Here is an 18359-nt window from a genome sequence, read left to right as displayed (position 1 = left end):
AGCTAGCTATCGTTATGTACTTAAAAGAGAAGCTTCTGTGTAGATATTTTACAACGTATATCTCTTTTAGCCACTATGGTAAAGTATGCATTCACTTGAAAGCATAAAGAAAACTTATCAGTTTTCAAATGCGTATTTATTTTTACAAGCCATATGGCACTTAAAACCTAACACATACTAATAAAATGTATGATTTTCTTTGTAATATGTGTCATACTTGGAATGACTAACATCTGTAGCAAACTTGTTCTGCTGAAACATTTAGTAATTTAATTAAATAAATAACCGACTTCTGATAATATGTACATGTACATAATTATTTTCTTACGTATTACGGGTAACTAAAGAACTGTCAAAAACAATTAAAAACTAGTCAATTTGACTATCTATAAAATTAAATATAACAACTGTAAGTATATACACGCATAATTGTTAATGTGGTAATATGTTCCCTATGCATTATTTTCTTGTTTCTTTGTTTTAGCAAAAACTATATAATAGGCTATCTGAGCTGTGTCCAATACTGTAATCAGATGAGAATTCTAGTATTAAAAACTTTAAAACCACATTTGAGCAAACGGGAGACATTTTTATTCTTAAAATGTAGTCATTTATACATTACAGTCTGTAAGACCACAAAAACCCAGATCCTAAAAAGATCTACAAAATTTTAATTCAACTACTAGCACTGAAAGGTTCTGGAAAATTATAAGTTTATCAGGAGTTCTTCTAAAATACAATACCTTCATCAAAATAATTTTAAAATAGTAACAAAATAAATTTTTGTTTTGGTTCACTATTTTAAATCGTAGCTATCATTATCTACCCTCAACTCAATTCATTTGTTTATCTGAAGAAGGTGTAAAAAAACTGTAGCTACTTTCTGGATTTTAAAGGTTTATGTATAGGCTCATTTATTTTCTCAACTGTAATGTTACAATAACGATTTTGCACACTGTTCTAATAATAATGTGTGTTTTCTGTTGTATGTCCATGTAACTACTTTGCAGGGTGTAGATGGATCTTCACCAAAATTGGTATTGAGGTTCATTGGGTCCGTGGGATGATACATACGTACACATTTTCAGCTTTTCTTTTTGCGTTTTATGTTTTTTTTATCGGCATTTTTGCAGTTTTTTTACTACTACTTTGCTTTCTTTAGATGAACCTTCACCAAATTTGGCATTAAGTTTCATTGGGTCTATGCAAAGATATATGTGTAGTTTGCGATTTCATGTTTTGTGTTTTGCAGGTTTTTTATGGGTTTTGTGTGTTTTTTACAATTACATAAGAATGAAGCAGCTTTTTATGTCCTTAGATAGCCTGTAATTAATCACGAATTTACATAACTTCCATCCAGGGGGCAGGTACTGCACTTAGTTTCCAATATTTTAATTCAGATATTTGCTAGAGTGTGCCTGGTTCAAAAGATTTAAAATAGAGAAACTGCGTGTAATAATTAGAAACAATGATGCTGTTTACCTTTGTTCTTTTATTGGTGGGTTGATTGAAACTATTTATATGTAACGATCAAATTGGTTTATTTCCTGCTTAAAGTTTCTTTACAGACTTGCACACTTTGTAACTTGTAAGATGTAAGCTAAATTAACTTTACAAATGACACTCAAACCTTGACTAACGCAAAAACAATTACTTGTGCAACTTCATGGCTGATTGATCAAATACTGAAAACAGAACATTGACATAAACATTCTCTGACTTACAAACTCTCTCTATTCACTGATTCACCCTACCAGCTTACTTAGATTAACTAATCTTCCAGCTGAGAACCATAACAACTATCATGCATTAGTAGCTGCATTAACCAATAGGTTTGGCATGACACACCAGAACAAAGTTTTCTATTCCTGAAAGGAAATAAAAAAAACCTCAGTCAAATATTACGGAAGATTTGAAAAGGCATGCCTAATTAAAGAACTCGCATGTTCCACGTGGAATGATAGAGTCGTTGTTATAGGAACAATTAATAAATGCCATAGCAGACGATGCTATGAGGATTAGATTAAATAAAGTTACGTGTACATTTTTAAAGGAAGGTCTATAGCTATTGTTGCAACTTGTATAATTAAATAAACTCTTGAAGGTACAGGTTCTAGAAGTTACAGGATCATCAGATGAAGTAGTATTAAATTATAAACTCCCCAGAGGATACTCTAGAAGAATTGAAAGGATTATTTGGACAGTTACTTACATAGAATGGAAGAAATAAATCCCCAAACTATATATGTAACTTAGAAGGACGTATTACCTAAAACTGCATAAAAGTCTGTATGAAATGAGAACTTTAAAAGTACCAGCAAAATGGACCTCTTATAATTGTGGGAAAGATGGCCATTACTGTAAGAAATCGGCAGTTACTATTAAGTCAAGGATACAATACCATACAAATATGTCTCAGAGCCCAACCTTATCAAAGAATAACCAGAAATAAAACAACAGAAATTTTCTGGAGTTATGGAAAAGTTCAGCTGGGAATATTCCATAAGCCTCAAATGCAATAAAAGTTCATTATGTGATGAAATCCGTCCACGAGTCCATGGATTTGTTGCTTTCAGTATGTTGATTAACACTGGATCTACAGCTGCTAATACTACAAGTGCTCAGCTCTATTTAGTAATGAAAAGTGGAAAATTACCTCCTGAGGTGGTGAAAGAAGAGGGATTGATGTGAATGACAGGTAAAAATAAAGACAAAAGATGGAAATTACTCTTACAGTAGGAAGCTTTTCTACACCTTATGAGTAACTGACATTGTGGAAGAGTGAATAATGAGAACTGACTTCAAACATGGATGCGAAGTTAGGCTAGCTTCAAATAGCTTTATATTCTATGATCAGGAAATCCCTATGCACTACACGGCAATTACTACATCAGAAATTGGCTCCTAGTAACAACAGGGAGTGTAGTAATTGTACCACCCAAAAATGGAGTATTCATACTAGCCGTTATTAGGAATAACTCTACATCTTGTTGCTGGGGTGTAGCAGAATCAAATAATTAATGGTTGGAAGTGCTCTCATGGAACAGACAAATAAAAATATCATCATTATGGCCATGAACACAGCAAGCCATGTAATTTGGCTCAAGTCTGTATGGAACATTGCAAATATGAAGATGTGTAAAGAGTAAACAAGCAGAACAAAACAACAGGAGTATTCACCTTTGAAACAAGATATAGGAAGCCTGATGCCATATTATCACATAAAGACTTTCCATCTTACTTATAAGAGAAGTACAACCTAAGCTGTAATGGTTACCAATGTTATAAATCGAGATGTCATGGTGTGGTTGTACTATCCCCGCCGCATAACAGGACAGCTTCAAAGTTAAGCAGGTGTTAGGAAGGGACATACCTTATACTGAAAAGAATCAGTGAAGTGGTCTAGAGAATCCAGAAGGACAGGCATTCTAAACAAAAGATAATAAATTATGATCGTCTTTAAAAAACGAGTCATCACTTGGTTACCTACCAGTGGAGAACTCCTTTGGTGACAGCACAGCAAGTGATGACAAGGAACAGCAGGCCATCCTTTCTGAATTCAGTATATCCCGGAAAAGAAAATACTATAGATTTGATGGATGGACAGTTCAGTACATTGTTTTATTTGTGCATCGAGATTGTTTAAGAGACTTTACATTTAGAAAGGGGAAATGCTTTAAACTTTATTTACAGTGTTTTAATCTAGATTCTTGCAAAAGCTCGCATGATATTATGATTTGAAAACTTCCTCTCGTGGATATAAATTGAATTCGATATAAATACAAATAAGGTAAAGTAATAAATTAAAGAGTAATGAATGACCAGTTAAAAAGTTAATGAGAAGTTACTGAGTGAGTGTTTCAGTTGAGTGTCAGAAAAGGTATTTATTATTAGAAATGAAGGTTTTCACGCGTATTTAATTAGTGGATTCGTTAGAAAGGAAATTATCTAAATGCATTTATTTGTAAATTGGGCGTAGGTGGTATTAGTCTCGGACTTTATGTTGTTCTGTTATTTGTGAAGTTAAGCCTACAAGTTTACAACTCGTGTAAAGGTGAAAGTAGCCTATAGTAAACATTAAATAACAAATATATTTATTAGTTATTGTTACGTGAATTGCATTTGCAATATATTTATCAAAAAATTCAAAAGAACTTGCCTAACAATAGAACACTCTACAACGATGTATAAATACAATAGTCACAGTTCAAGTCTCGTAATAAGGCCAAAAAAATAATGATTTATTTTGGTTGAAACAACAGAGATAAATTATTTTAGCCTTTGTTAAACAGTGGACTGCATATTATATGCATAACGTGATTTTTGATCGTTTATCAAACGTAAAATTCACTATTTTGGATTTTCTTTAAAACAAAAACATGAAATGTTGCAAAATAAAATAGGTTAACTATTAATAAAGTATATATCTAAGTTATGCATATATCAACTAGTTTGCGCAATGTACAATACCTATTTCTGTTACATACAAATACGAGTTGACTTAATTTATTTAACACTAAAACATAAAACTAACCTTCGATAGATAACGGTAAGAGGAATGAGAAACATTGCACCAGTTTAACTTTACTGCACATACAAACAAACAGGTTCACCTTATTTAACACGTGTGAATTTAGACTTATACTGTTCAAAACTTTCGTTTTAATGGCATTTTTATATTAACCATGACTATTATTATGAGAGTTGATTTTGAGTTTCGTGTTTTTTCCATTGGACACTAGTTTTGGTAATTTTAATATTAAATTAAACAATTGAAGCTTATAGCAGTTCTTTCATTTAATAATTATTAAGCAAATTTTACAGGTTTCAGCGAATATGAGAATGAGATAGTAAGATTAAGACCATAATTACTTTGATATTTTGGATTCATGGAAAGTAGATAATTTCATCAAGATAATTCTTGAAAAATTCTGGAATTTTGTTCTTAGTCAACAGTACGTATCGTGAAACGTTCTGTATCAAGATATGGAAATATAACACTTGTTATACAGATGTCTGTAGACATGTTCACATCTGTAGACACCTGTTTTTAGCCATATAACATTCATAAAATATTTCAAATAATTTCTCTCTACGAATTTCTTAAAACTCGCAAATAAGTAGAATGGTCAACATGCCAACATGTTTTTAATGCATCGTTACCATACAACTTTCTTGGGCGTTGATATTAGTGTCCTAAAACCTTTTTTATTTTTGACATATGTTTATGTGTTTGGCGCAACAATTCAATGTTTAACAAAAGTAATGAACTGTTTCTTGTGTCTGTATCCGTGCGCACGCGTGTGAAAGTAGGTCAAAGATCGCTGCATTAAAAACAACAACATTATATTGAGATTGTATGGAGCCTTTTAATATAAATACTTTCTTATTGAACGATGCCAGCAAACTGGAAATATATATGTCAAGGAGACGGCCAGTATTCATCACGTGACAAAAAGCAGATCACGTGGAGGGTTCTATGTGTTCTTGCGTGAGTCCTCTCCCTTTATAGATTAATCTTGTAATTGTTCCTTTTGAAAACTTAAATAGGAAACTGAGGACGAGGACAATTAGTGTTGAATTGAAGCATTTCAGCAACAAGCGTAACGAAACGTTTCTAATAGGGTTAATGAAGTGAGATATAGTGCATATCACGCCCCTTTTAATTACGAACTAGACTACTGTGACCATCCAATAAAATAGGCAGACCTCTTCAGAGAATAAAACACGACACACCTGTAATAGCACTGGGCGGATCTAGAACTTTATCTATTGTTCTATTCGTTGCAGTTAAGGGAGACTTATTACAAATACAACGCATTGTTAAAGTAAAATATTCTAATAGATATTACAAAAGAAGTCACTTTATCAACTTGGAATAAAAGTGAAACAAGAAAATAATATAAGTTTTAGTGTCTGTGGCTCTCACCACATAAGTGAAGGTAAAAAGCTTGCTTTTTTTCATGTTCGAGTTACACGTTCACTACGTCTTGAAACGTCTGATTAAAATCTTAATACAACTCTGCACCAACTCATTATAGAAGGCGTATTTTGTGTTTGTTTTTAAACGCCAAGCTACATAAGGGATTACCTGTACTGTACCATCTTCGGGTATCAAAACCGGATTTTTAGCTTTGAACTTGCCGCTGAACAACCGATATAAATAAAACTGATTGCTGACGTTTCTCTGGATCGACATTAGTTAAAAGTAAGTCCACTTAAATGAAGATGGGGAACGACGAATAGGACATACGAGGGCTGTTCAAAAAATACGCGGACTGTTTGAATTGCGCGGCTCCAGTTGGTTCCAGGGGAATCCGCTTGGCGTCGCTAGGTTCGCACAGATCAGCTAATTACGACGCCATTTCCCGATTGCAGATATCTTCATTTGTGTATTAGCTACGCGGTTTTAAGTGAAGTGCGATTTTTTCGTTTGGCAGATTTCAGAATGAATGACCTGAAGGAGCAACAACTTGCTGTGAAATTTTGTGTTAAACTTGGAAAATCTGCAACTGAAACTTTTGTTATGCTTAACACAGCTTACGGTGATGTTGCTATGAAGCGTACGGCATGTTTCAAGTGGCATGAACGTTTTAAGGATGGTCGACAGTCCATTGAAGATGATGAGCGTCCTGGACTTCTTCCACGTCAACTGACGACCCACACGTCGACAAAATCAACACCCTGGTGCGGGCAAATCGACGTCTGACTGTCAGGGAGCTTGCTGAAGAGTGTGGGATATCGGTTGGATCTTGTTACGAGATTTTGACCGAAAAATTGAAGATGCACCGCGTTGCTGCGAAATTTGTGTCTCAGAACTCGTGAGTTTTTGGCCAAACACTCGATCACTGTTCTTCCCACCCTCCTACTCACCTGACCTTGCTCCTTGCGATTTTTTCTTGTTTCCCAAACTCAAAAGATCCTTGAAAGGAAGAAGATTTGAGACGATTCCCGAGATTAAGGCAAATGCGACGAAGGAGCTGGAGTACATTACAAAAGAAGCGTACCAGGACTGTTTCAACAAGTGGAAACACCGTTGGGATAAATGTGTGCGTTGGGGAGGAGAGTACTTTGAAGGGGTCTCAGACCTGTAACTTCTAAATAAAGTACATTTTGTTTTATGACGTCAGTCCGCGTATATTTTTAACAGACCTCGTACATGTTGTATTGGAAAGGTTTATCATAGGTTATCGCTATGTATCGCCTCATTAAACGACCTCCTATTCAGCTATTTCCAGAGGATGTTAAAATATCTCCTACTGCCTCTTAGTGACATCATATCTTAACATCTTCTGGAAATAGCTGAATAGGAGGTCGTTTAACTGAATGTATGTTATAACATGTTCATTTAGAACCTAAGCCACCTTTTAGTGATCACAACAAGTTAGGATTTCAACTATTTTTTGTTTGACTTGGCATGTCCAGGCGCTAGTACACATTTCTCGCAATCCGAGGATCACGAGATTGAATCCTCATCCTGGCAAACATGCTCGTTCGTTCTTTCAGTCGTGGGGGCTTTATAATGTTATCATCAATCCCAATATTTGCTGGTAAAAGAGTAGCCCAAGAATTGGTGGTGAGTAGTAATGACTACCTGCCTTACCTCTAGTCTTTCACCGCTAAATTAGGGACGGCTAGCACAGATAGCTCTTGTTTAGCTTTGTGCGAAATTAAAACCAAACTTTTTTTTATTGTTACAGCGTTCAATCAATATTAGAGATTGGGCGATGACGTATAATCAGTAATTTTTACCCTCACTTTTCGTATTTCCTACTCACCTTCATGATAACTTATTCAAAGATACAAGGTCATAGTACAGGTTTCTGTAGCTCATGTCCTCTGGTTCAAGAATAAGTGCTTGAAATTTCTTTTTTTCGTTTGGTGTAAGAAAACAGCTGTTATTATTTATGGTTTTGATACATAAGAGCACATGATTAGCGCCTCTTTTTTGTGTGTATGTGTGTGTGTGCTGAAAATTGTACAAGCATTGATTTTTTGGTGATAAATGGAAGCCTACAACGTACGTGTTAGTTTAACTTTTAGATAGATGGTTCCCAAACGTTATAGTTGTGAGACCCTCTGCTTAGAGTTCTAAAAATAATATCTTCGCTGCGACCCCATATTAAAAAAAAAAGTTAGAGAAAAACTGTATTAATGATAAAAACGCTTTATTAAACTTTTGATTAGAACAACAGATTGGGGTACAAACACTGAGTTCCCTAATTATAGAAATTAAATTACTTCGGCTGAAAGATCTGAAAAGAGAGGTGTGACTCAACACTTTTAATGAGAACTGCTTGTTTCAGTGACTGCAGTCTCCCAGGTGTGACTATAAATTTATTAGTCGTAATTTTGGTTCTCTTTCCACTTCTTTATCTTGTGTTTTACTAGTAAATAAAATCCTGATTCACAGGGATATTAAAATATGATATCTTGTGACGAATTGTTATAAGATAAGTTTATGTTTCTATTTTCAATAGATAAAATGCAATAAAATATGAAATGCTATTGTTTTTCTGTAAATTTTACGGAAAAATAAAATATTTTCAGTAGTGTATGCGGTCCAGTTTCAAACCTTCCGTGATCCACATTTTGAGGAACTCCGGCAAAATGGTATTCCAGGCGTATTTCACTAATCGTTTTACCAATATAAACATTGTAATAACACAGTGTCTTCCCTCATTAAATCACAGGTGTATGTGAATAAAAGTAAATACATTAACTGTGAAAATACGACTCCAGTTTGTTCTATTTTACCCCCCGCTAGTACAGCAATAAGTCTATGGATTTACAACGCTAAAATCATGGGCTCGATTCCCCTCGGTAGGCTCAGCAGATAGCCCGATGTGACTTTCCTATAAGAAAACACACTTGTTCTGTTTTCTTTACTTCTGAAGTACATGGAATTCAGTGTTATGAGATAAGATACAGTAATTATCTAAATTCATGAAATAACTGTTGTATTCTTAAGCTATTTTTGGAGAATGTTAAGATATCTTCTACTGCCTCGTAGTGACACCATACCTGTTATTTTGTCATATTGGACTTTTCTTTTCTTCATATAAGTGGGTCTACTTTTAACTAGGCCCAGCATGGCCAAGCGTGTTAAGGCGTTCGACTCGTAATCCGAGGGTCGTGGGTTCGAATCCCGGTTATACCAAACATGCTCGCCCCTTTCAGCCGTGCGGGCATTATAATATGACGGTCAATCCCACTATTCGTTGGTAAAAAAGTAGCCCAAGAGTTGGCGGTGGGTGGTGATGACTAGCTGTCTTCCCTCTAGTCTTACACTGCTAAATTCAGAACGGCTAGCGCAAATAGCCTTCATGTAGTTTTGCGCGAAATTCAAACAAACAAACAAACTTTTAACTTATGTCGAGTCAGAGAAACGCCAGCATTGCGCATGTCATTCTTCTGTTGCAGTATAGTCTCAAATTATTATTGGTCACTAGTAGTGACACGTTAACATTAGTTTGAACTCCAGCGTAATTAATTATAAACAGAGAAAATAATAGTAAAATATACATTCGTGGTCTCAACCACATTAATTAAAAAATGGTAGTTTGCTTTAATTGTAGCTCAGCTTAGTCGTTTCCTTCGGATATTTTAATAAAACTAGGTTTTTATTGGTGATTTAAAGAAGTGCTGGTGAAACAGTATTCCTTTAGAGTGTTTTTATCTGTTAATAGGCCACTCTTTTGTAAGTGCTAGTCAAACTCTCTCTTTTGAGGTTTTTAATATGTTTTATAGCGTTTGGTATATTTATCTTTCATTAATTACCAGTAAAACACACTACATGAGCTTAGTGGTAGATAATGACGTCATTAACAACAGCTTTATTTCTGGAGCGCTATATCATCAGTATATGGTAATTTCTACTTCACAGATGTCTTTAGTTCCAGAACCGCTACTGTTAAATTATGGCTTTAACTAATTACTTTAAAATCAGTTGATAAATCATCTACGTTTCTGAGATTAATTTAATTTAGTTTTGAAGTTTTTAATTATGAAATAATTTATTCAGCAAACTGCTAGTGCGTCTATCAATCATACCATTAGGCATGAAGTAGTGTAAGGAATAAATGTAAACGGTGGCCATAGTTAACACGCCACGTATAATAATTGGCTAGTATATTGTAATACATTACATATTTAACATTATGCTAAATTTAAGACTAGGGCATGAGCAAGTCCGGTTAGAAACAAAACCTGTTTGTTAAAATCACTTTGAGTTTCATAACTTTGTGTTTTTGCAATGACTAAAACGGTTTTTAATATTTATTCAAATATCCCATAATTTATGGAGCCTTACTGTTTTTTGTTTGGGAGGCATACTATTTTTAATACGACTCGTACTTTAATGTGGGTTTCGTCAGAATATTAATTTTTTGTAATGATATTAACTTCCGATTACAGCAAGCTACCTATTTAATGTAAAACCAACCCAATGATGAGTATATCTTAACTAGTTCTACTTATTATATGTTTTTCTTGCGATTTGATTTATGGAAATTAAAATGCATTGTTCATCAGTTGGGTACTGTTTTCTTAGCGATATTTGTAGCCGTAACCTCAGTAACATTTCTATTATGATACTAAAATGAAGTGGTGCCCTATTTCAAAATGTAAAAACTTACAAGTTATTTACTCTAAACATGTAGTTTCAATTCCTATTTACTCGACATATTGTCTCTTAGTGATGAAAACCATGTTATTTACCTTAACTAATACATCAAACATTCTTGAACGATATGTTTAGAAATTTGTTAATTTTCTTATCGTTTCTAAATATATAATTCCACTGACGCTTTGCACCTTCTTTTTAATGTAGATTTTCATAACTTTGGGTACGCTGAACTGCCCACTGTCAAACCTGGAAACTCCGCCAACGATACATTGCAGCGAAAATTAATAACACGTGACAAAATAGAAAAGGTAAAAGGCAACCAGGAATCGAATGAAGCACGAGCTAAAAGGTCTACTAATGAACAAGAGGTTAACACAGAAGAGGAAGTAGTGATCACTCAATCGGAAGGGCCCGAAGAATCTTCGTTCAGTGATTGTTCCCGACACGAGATGTACGTGGATTTTGAGAAGATTGGATGGTCTGGGTGGATAGTTTCTCCAAAGGGATACAACGCCTACTACTGTAAGGGACAGTGTTCCTTTCCTCTTGGTCAGAATCAATTTCCAACCAATCACGCTACGGTCCAGAGTATTGTACATGTGCTTACCCCAAAAGTTGGAGATCCTTGCTGCGTTCCGAACAAATTACTCCCGATAAGGTTGCTGTATTTTGACGATCACCAAAACGTAGTTCTCAAGCAATACGAAAACATGGTGGCCGAAAGCTGCGGCTGTCACTGATACAGAAAAGAAATCGCAGTATTTTTTTCTTGACGGCTAACATGGACAGCTTGCCAAATTATATATACTTCCAGAGACGTATATTTGTTCGACAAGAACACATGGTGGCTGGTGGGCGAGATAAGCAGCAGCCTGGACTCGCTGATATTTAATATGGTGCTTTATGACGTTGGCGAGAGGGAGGGTTCTTCCCTAAAGTATTCTGTGAAGCTTCTGGTGACGCGGTTCTTTCTGTAAGAAACACCAGGGGGCAGTATAAAATATTGCAATTGTTTATTAGCACTGGTCTTGAGGGATTTTGTTCCTGTATAAAACAAAAACAAACTATTCTCTATTTGAAAAACAAAAAAAATGTGCATTTTGGGTCAAGTTTTCATGTTGTTAAAGTTTGAAGCTAATATACCTTAATCTTCAATATGTTCTTGTTTTAGAAGATTTTACCAAACTAAAATCTAAGTATTAATTTTATCGTAGTAGTTTAGAGAAATAATAAAAAAGCTTTTAAGAGCAAGATGTTAACAGCTTTTAACACAATATTACACTCTTTGATATCTTCTCATATGATCCCTTGTATATTGAGCAAATTAAGATAAAAAAGGCTTTTGCGCATTAATGGTAAGTTAAAAAGCACTTATGTGTCGGCCCGGTATGGCCAAGTGGGTTAAGGCGTTCGATTCGTAATCTGAAAGTTGTGGGTTCGAATCGCACCAAACATGCTCGCCCTTTCAGTCATGGGAGCGTTATAATGTGACGGTCAATCCCACTATTCGTTGGTAAAAGAGTAGCCAAAGAGATGGCGATGGGTGGTAATAACTAGCTGCCTTCCCTCTAGTCTTACACTGCTAAATTAGGGACGGCTAACGCAAATAGCCTTCTTGTAGCTTTGCGCGAAATTCAAACCAATCCAAACTGTTTTTATTTATATTATATATGTGTATTAATGGGATTGACTGTCACATTATAACACCTCCACGACTGAAAGGGCGAGCATGTTTGGTGCGACGGGAATTCGAATCCACGACTCTCAGACAAATAAAACCAGACGATTTAAATGATGTATAGTACTTATTTAAATGTCAACCTTATTGTGTTTCTATAAAAAAGAAATAAAGGTAGATTCTCACGACGTAATATACTAACTTGTCTTATAACAATATAGAAACCTTGGATATAAATTGTGCACTTTTAATTTGATGTTTCTAGTAAGAGGTTACTTTCAGGTCAATACAGTTTGACAAATACTAGCTTTTTATTTGCGATTGGTTAAAGAAATTCAGATTAACACATTTTCTGTGCAATTAAAGTTCCTGTTGCCATATATATTTTTTTGTAGTATGAGTGTACCTTACGTTGTAAAACAAAAAAGGAATTTATACATTACCCTGCAAAGTTTTCAGTATTTTCTACCGTGTTGATCAGTTTTTCACACTGAATCTTTGTGTATGTATACACGGTGGGAAAGAGCGTTAAATGGAATTTAAATATTTAAGTGTTTCAAGATGTCGAAGCTCGTATACCTGTTAGTCAACTTGTAATGTTGTCTGTTACCTTCGACAAACAAACGACATTTTTTAACAAGCCCATATATGCCACGAAAACATTAGTTTCAAGCATTATCTGCAAATCTTTTCGTTTCACTGCACTTTTCATTCAGTTACCAAGAATTCAGTTAAAACTTAGAATAAACAACAATATTGAGATGACAAAATAAATTGTAATTTTAATTTCGTATTTCGTTGCTTCAAAACTGACGGGCAGAAATGTTTAATTTTTCCATAAAACTCAATAGAAAGAGATTCATCTTATAGCACACTTATTACGATAAAACAATGTCACGCTTAAATAAAATCGTAATAGAATATATTCACAAATCATTATTTTGTTAGATTAATCATGCGAAACGCTTGTTATTAATTTTCCTATTAGGTTTGATATCACATGAGGACATAGAACTTGTACGAAATAAAGGGGGGGAAAGACTCACGTAGACACAATTATTTTTTATAAGAGACAAACTTTTGATGGAGGGAAATTATTTCAATTTAAGTACATTAAGTAAATAGGCTTGTGCGTGTGAGCCCATTATTTTGGAAACATAGGGGCTTTTCCTTAAACATACAGTAAGAAGGTAAACAAACAATTTGTAATATTACACTGAATTAAATGAACTACGGGCCTGGCATGGCCAAGCGCGTAAGGCGTGCGACTCGTAATCAGCGTCGCGCCAAACATGCTCGCCCTCCCAGCCGTGGAGGCGTTATAATGTGACGGTCAATCCCACTATTTGTTTGTAACAGAGTAGCCCAAGAGTTGGCGGTGGGTGGTAATAACTAGCTGCCTTCCCTCTAGTCTTACACTGCTAAATTAGGGACGGCTAACGCAAATAGCCTTCTTGTAGCTTTGCGCGAAATTCCAACACAAACAAACAAACACTTAAATACTTGTTGAAGAATCCGCAAGCGATTGCGGCCCTATGTTCCTTGATGGAATCTACTGGTGATAACTAAATAACCTACGTGTGTTTCTAGTTTTCCATTTATAGAATGAAGGTATATTGACATTTCTTAATATGTGAGAAATAGACTAAGTTAAATTAAATTATTTGATTTTTTTCACACACAATAAGAAACATAATTTTCATTAAAACCCACCTGTAATTATGTAAAACAATTAAGATTTTTGTTGTTTTTAATTACGTGCTGGTCGGGGAAGCACTTTTTTACTTTTACCAACAAAATTAGATACATCTTTTAAACTGATTTGAAAAACGTTGTTTTTTCCTTATACAGAAAGTTACATTTTAGCTTACGTTTCTTTTGTGGCATTAGAAAAGTCGTTTCTTTTTCGAAAGAGACGTTTAAACGCAGTATTTGAAAATCCAAAGTATAAAGATTTTCTCACATGTTTATTGTACTTCTTTCACACCAGGTGAAACAAGATATTTTGCTTCAAAGAGAAAGAACCGTAATACTAATATACAAAAAAATCGTTCTCTACTTTCGCTTAATTATATACATATATCAACAATCAAGAGAGAGAGAAAGGATAAAAACTGTACTCGTATAAATTAATTTATGTATTCGACTGCATTGAGTTTCTTTTAATTCGTGAAAGATTTAAAGGGTGTCGTTTAAAAATTATGCTGTTTTGTCCCTGATTGGTTTAGCCTATATTTTAGCTGAGAAATATGCCGACTTCGTGAAAACAGCGTCTGCAAATTCAGTGAAATTATATTTGTCCAAACCAAATAAATAATAATTCAACACATAAAAAGAATTCACATTAATAAATCATTGTTTTACAAATAGAGTAAAACCTATAAAGAAAAGTAACTGGAAAACCGAGCGAGGCGTGACGCAATACAACATCGGTCCATATACACTTCCGTCAAGAGGTAACTGTTCAACACTCTTGCAGGTTGCAGCTCAATACTTATGTCAATAAAAGCTGAGTGCAAAAGTGGACTATATCATAGTATAACGTTATATACATATACTTCGTGAATCCTTTATCACCAAAATCAATACTTTTTTTTTAAATCTCTTGCACGATAAAGTTAAAACTAAAGGCCTTGAGTTGGAAAAAATACACACTAAAAACGATAACACACCGTCAAATAAGACAGGGACCGTTAGTTCATTTTAAATGTCATTAATATTTTACATCTTATTAACAGGCTCATTCTTGTGTATCCTATTAATCTCTATGTTTTTTTCTTCTTTCATAAACTTATATGTTGTTACAGAAGTCTCCAGCTGAGTCTGCTGTAGGTCTTCGGATTTATATAGCTAAATTCAGGGGTTCGATTCTACCAGGTGGATACAGCAGATAGCCTGATGTGGTTTTGCTATAAGAAAACATACACACACATGACAGAACCAGATTTCTTCCCTATAATTTCCTATCTTGCAAAGCTGATCTATACATTTTAATAAGCTATCAGTTTTAATAAGCATGTACTTTAATTCCGTTACACTGAAAAAAGTAACGTTATCGTGTTCTGGGTGATTAACTGTATATTCTCCTATTACGATTTATGCATGGTGTGTTGCTCTACCTTTCGCTTATTGTCATTTTGTGTATTTGCACATGAATAAATGAATCGATCAGTTCAAAATAAATGATCGGTGTTGCTGCAAAAAGCCTGAACATTTTTTTTAATTTTGTTACAGTTATTAAGTTTCATGTAGTTTTGGTAGTTATTTGACTTTTATCCAAAATCACATATTGCATTTATTTGACGAAAAATGTATTCCTGTTTTGATTATACCATGTATTAATTCCTTCAACTTAGAATACGAAACTTTGCGAGTAATATAACTTGAACTGTAAAAAGCATAACCAGTTAGGTTGTTCTTCTGTTATTTGATAACATTCTTAATTACGATTTCTTTGATTTGGAATTTCGCGCAAAGCTACACGAGGGGTATCTGCGCTACCCGTCCCTAATTTAGCAGTGCAAGACTAGAGTGAAAGCAGCTAGTCATTACCACCCACAGCCAACTCTTGGGTTACTCTTTTACCAACGAATATTGGGATTGACTGTAACATTATAACGCCCCTTCGGCTGAAAGGGCGAGCATGTTTGGTGTGACGGGGATTCGAACCCACAACCATCGGATTATAAGTCAAATGCCTTAACCACCTGTCCATGCCGGGTCCTTAATTACGGCATTAATTTGTAAAGGTGATTAAGATTTGTAACAAGTAGTAATATAAAAAATTATAAGCAGTACTTTTACACGTAAATCTATAGAAAACGATAAATAGTTTTAAAAAGTGTTATTTGTAGGCTTATAAACTATTCATTCACACATTAGTAAATAAAGAAAGAAACATTTTAAGTGTAAGTATGATTATTTGGTAGAGGGTTTTGAATAAAGGAACTATTTTTAGGACTATTACAATTAAAAAGTATGCTAAATAAAACGGTATATAAACATACAAACAACATGTTTCCTTTTAAAATCTATGACAAACAATAGCATATAAACCTGTAAACTCTTCTTTTCACCGATTAAATCATTTTTTCTTCGAATGTTTGAACTTGCTATTTTTGCTTTCAAAAATCTCGAGACCTGTTTGATTATGTCACTTCATTGCATGATTTATGAAATTAATTAGATTGTTTTTCATTCACACGTTTGCAGACATGTGTAGAAATGCGAAGAAAAATGTAGTTTTCTCTTTGCTTGTTTTTTATTTTTTTAGATTTCAGCCTCTTTTCAAGATTGTTTTTACACTTTGCAAGTTTTCAAAAAAATACTAGTGTTACCAATCTAACTCTGATGCTATTCGCTGTTTGTTTGTAAGCGCTGTTCAGGTTTATTCATTCTGGAATGGTGATTGTTTTCTTCCTTTTATTAGTTTTATTTACTATAATTCTGTTTATTACATCTTCTTTAAACAAACACGTTCAGAAATTAGTAGTCACCAAAACAAAAATCTAATAAAAATGTATCTCAGAAAGGGTGGTATAGGTATTAACACTTTTGTTGATAAAAGTGTTAATACCCATCCCAGCCGTTCTGAGATACATTTTTATTTCAAGTGGGTTTCTTCATTAAGAAAAATCTAATAAAAATACATTTATCAGAAATTCATACTGTTAGATTATTAATTATAGAATATTATTCCAAAAGTCACAAAAGTTTGTTATTTTCGCTATTATTCTCAAAGACTGTGACTAAAACGTAATATTTATGTTAGTTGAAAGCATATGTCAGAGGCATGAATTATTTCGAGGAATATATGGAGGTTAGTATTTGTAGTAAAGCTCTCGGCCACATTTGCCTCAAGATCTCATAACGACAATATTGCCAGTAAAGTATTTCGTTTCATCAATCACGACAAAGAAGGAAATCTAATTAAAGATTTACTAAGTTATCGTATTTTTCTACGTGAGGCAACCATTGATTGGATAACAGGAGTAAATTGTGGCGAGGGTGTTATGTATTGTTTTTTTTATATCTTGTCTACTATTTTTCGTAATATATCGTTTTTTATATACTATAGAATATAATCGTTAGTGTAATTTGCTATGAGTAACACTCACTTGTTGCTCTTACACCTTTTTAATTAACACATCATTCTCAGTATATTAAAATGTGTGTGCTAATTCTGGTAACTACAACTACCACTTCTTTTTCATTGCTTCGTTCTTTTTAAGAATGATCTGTACTTAATACTTCTGGTATTTCAAGCACTAATGTGTCCTAGTGCTACCTTAACTTGTTTTGAGAATATGGTGTTGCTTGTATATGTGCTGCTGTGGAAATAATATTAGAAATAAATCAACTTTTATCCACGTAGAAGGTTTTTCACAAATTACTTGAAAATAAAAATTCGATACAATAAATTTTGTGATATTCATGTTTCTCATTACTCGATTGCACACTGCAAACACCAGATGTCGTTGCTAAATATCCAGGCATCTACAAATATTCAGGTCACATGGAGAAACTTTAAAACATTTTTGTAAACTACTCAAGGCATATAGTCTTTAGTTCATTTTAAACAACTTGGTTAATTTAACATATTTTAAGGCCATAAAATTTAAACTTGTAAGGAATTCTATTAGTAATTCTTAACTAATTACTCTCAATCCGTGCCAGTATCTCATTAGATATAACTGAGAATTTCTTTAGAATTTTTTGTTTGTCTATCATTAAATGCAAAGCGACACAATGGAAAATCTATGTTCTACCCACTGCGAGTATTGAAATCCAATATTTAGAGCTATTAGAGCTCAGGCTTATCGGTTACCATCTGCTCATAAAATAATGAATAAAACTAATTTTACTCAAAGGGAAGCAACTCGAACTTTAACAATAAGTTAATAAACACAAAACTATATAAAAACTGTCTGCCAACTCCGTAGTTTAAATGAGCTTTTTGTTATGATATTTATTATTTGAAGGTTCTATGAAACTGATGCACGGTGAATAGAGTGTTTTAGAGGGTAATTGCTATTTAACATAGAATACGGTATC

At 33.9% G+C, this 18359-nt stretch overlaps 1 protein-coding gene across 1 annotated transcript in view; it reads left to right on the top strand.

Moving 5' to 3' along the window:
• The window catches only part of LOC143229514 (bone morphogenetic protein 2-like), a 60663-nt gene extending 42993 nt beyond the window's left edge, over positions 1–17670 (top strand). The window contains exon 5 of the mRNA XM_076461969.1: positions 10832–17670. Within this exon, the coding sequence (XP_076318084.1) occupies positions 10832–11367 (536 nt within the window). The 3' untranslated portion in view covers positions 11368–17670. The remainder of the gene's footprint in view (positions 1–10831) is intronic.
• Positions 17671–18359: the final 689 nt, after the last annotated feature.

The sequence above is a fragment of the Tachypleus tridentatus genome, chromosome 10, assembly GCF_004210375.1.
Source record: "Tachypleus tridentatus isolate NWPU-2018 chromosome 10, ASM421037v1, whole genome shotgun sequence".
NCBI classification, from domain to species: Eukaryota; Metazoa; Arthropoda; class Merostomata; order Xiphosura; family Limulidae; genus Tachypleus; species Tachypleus tridentatus.
The sequence above is the reverse complement of the archived record's forward strand: the minus strand, read 5'-3'. Positions and strand labels throughout refer to the sequence as shown.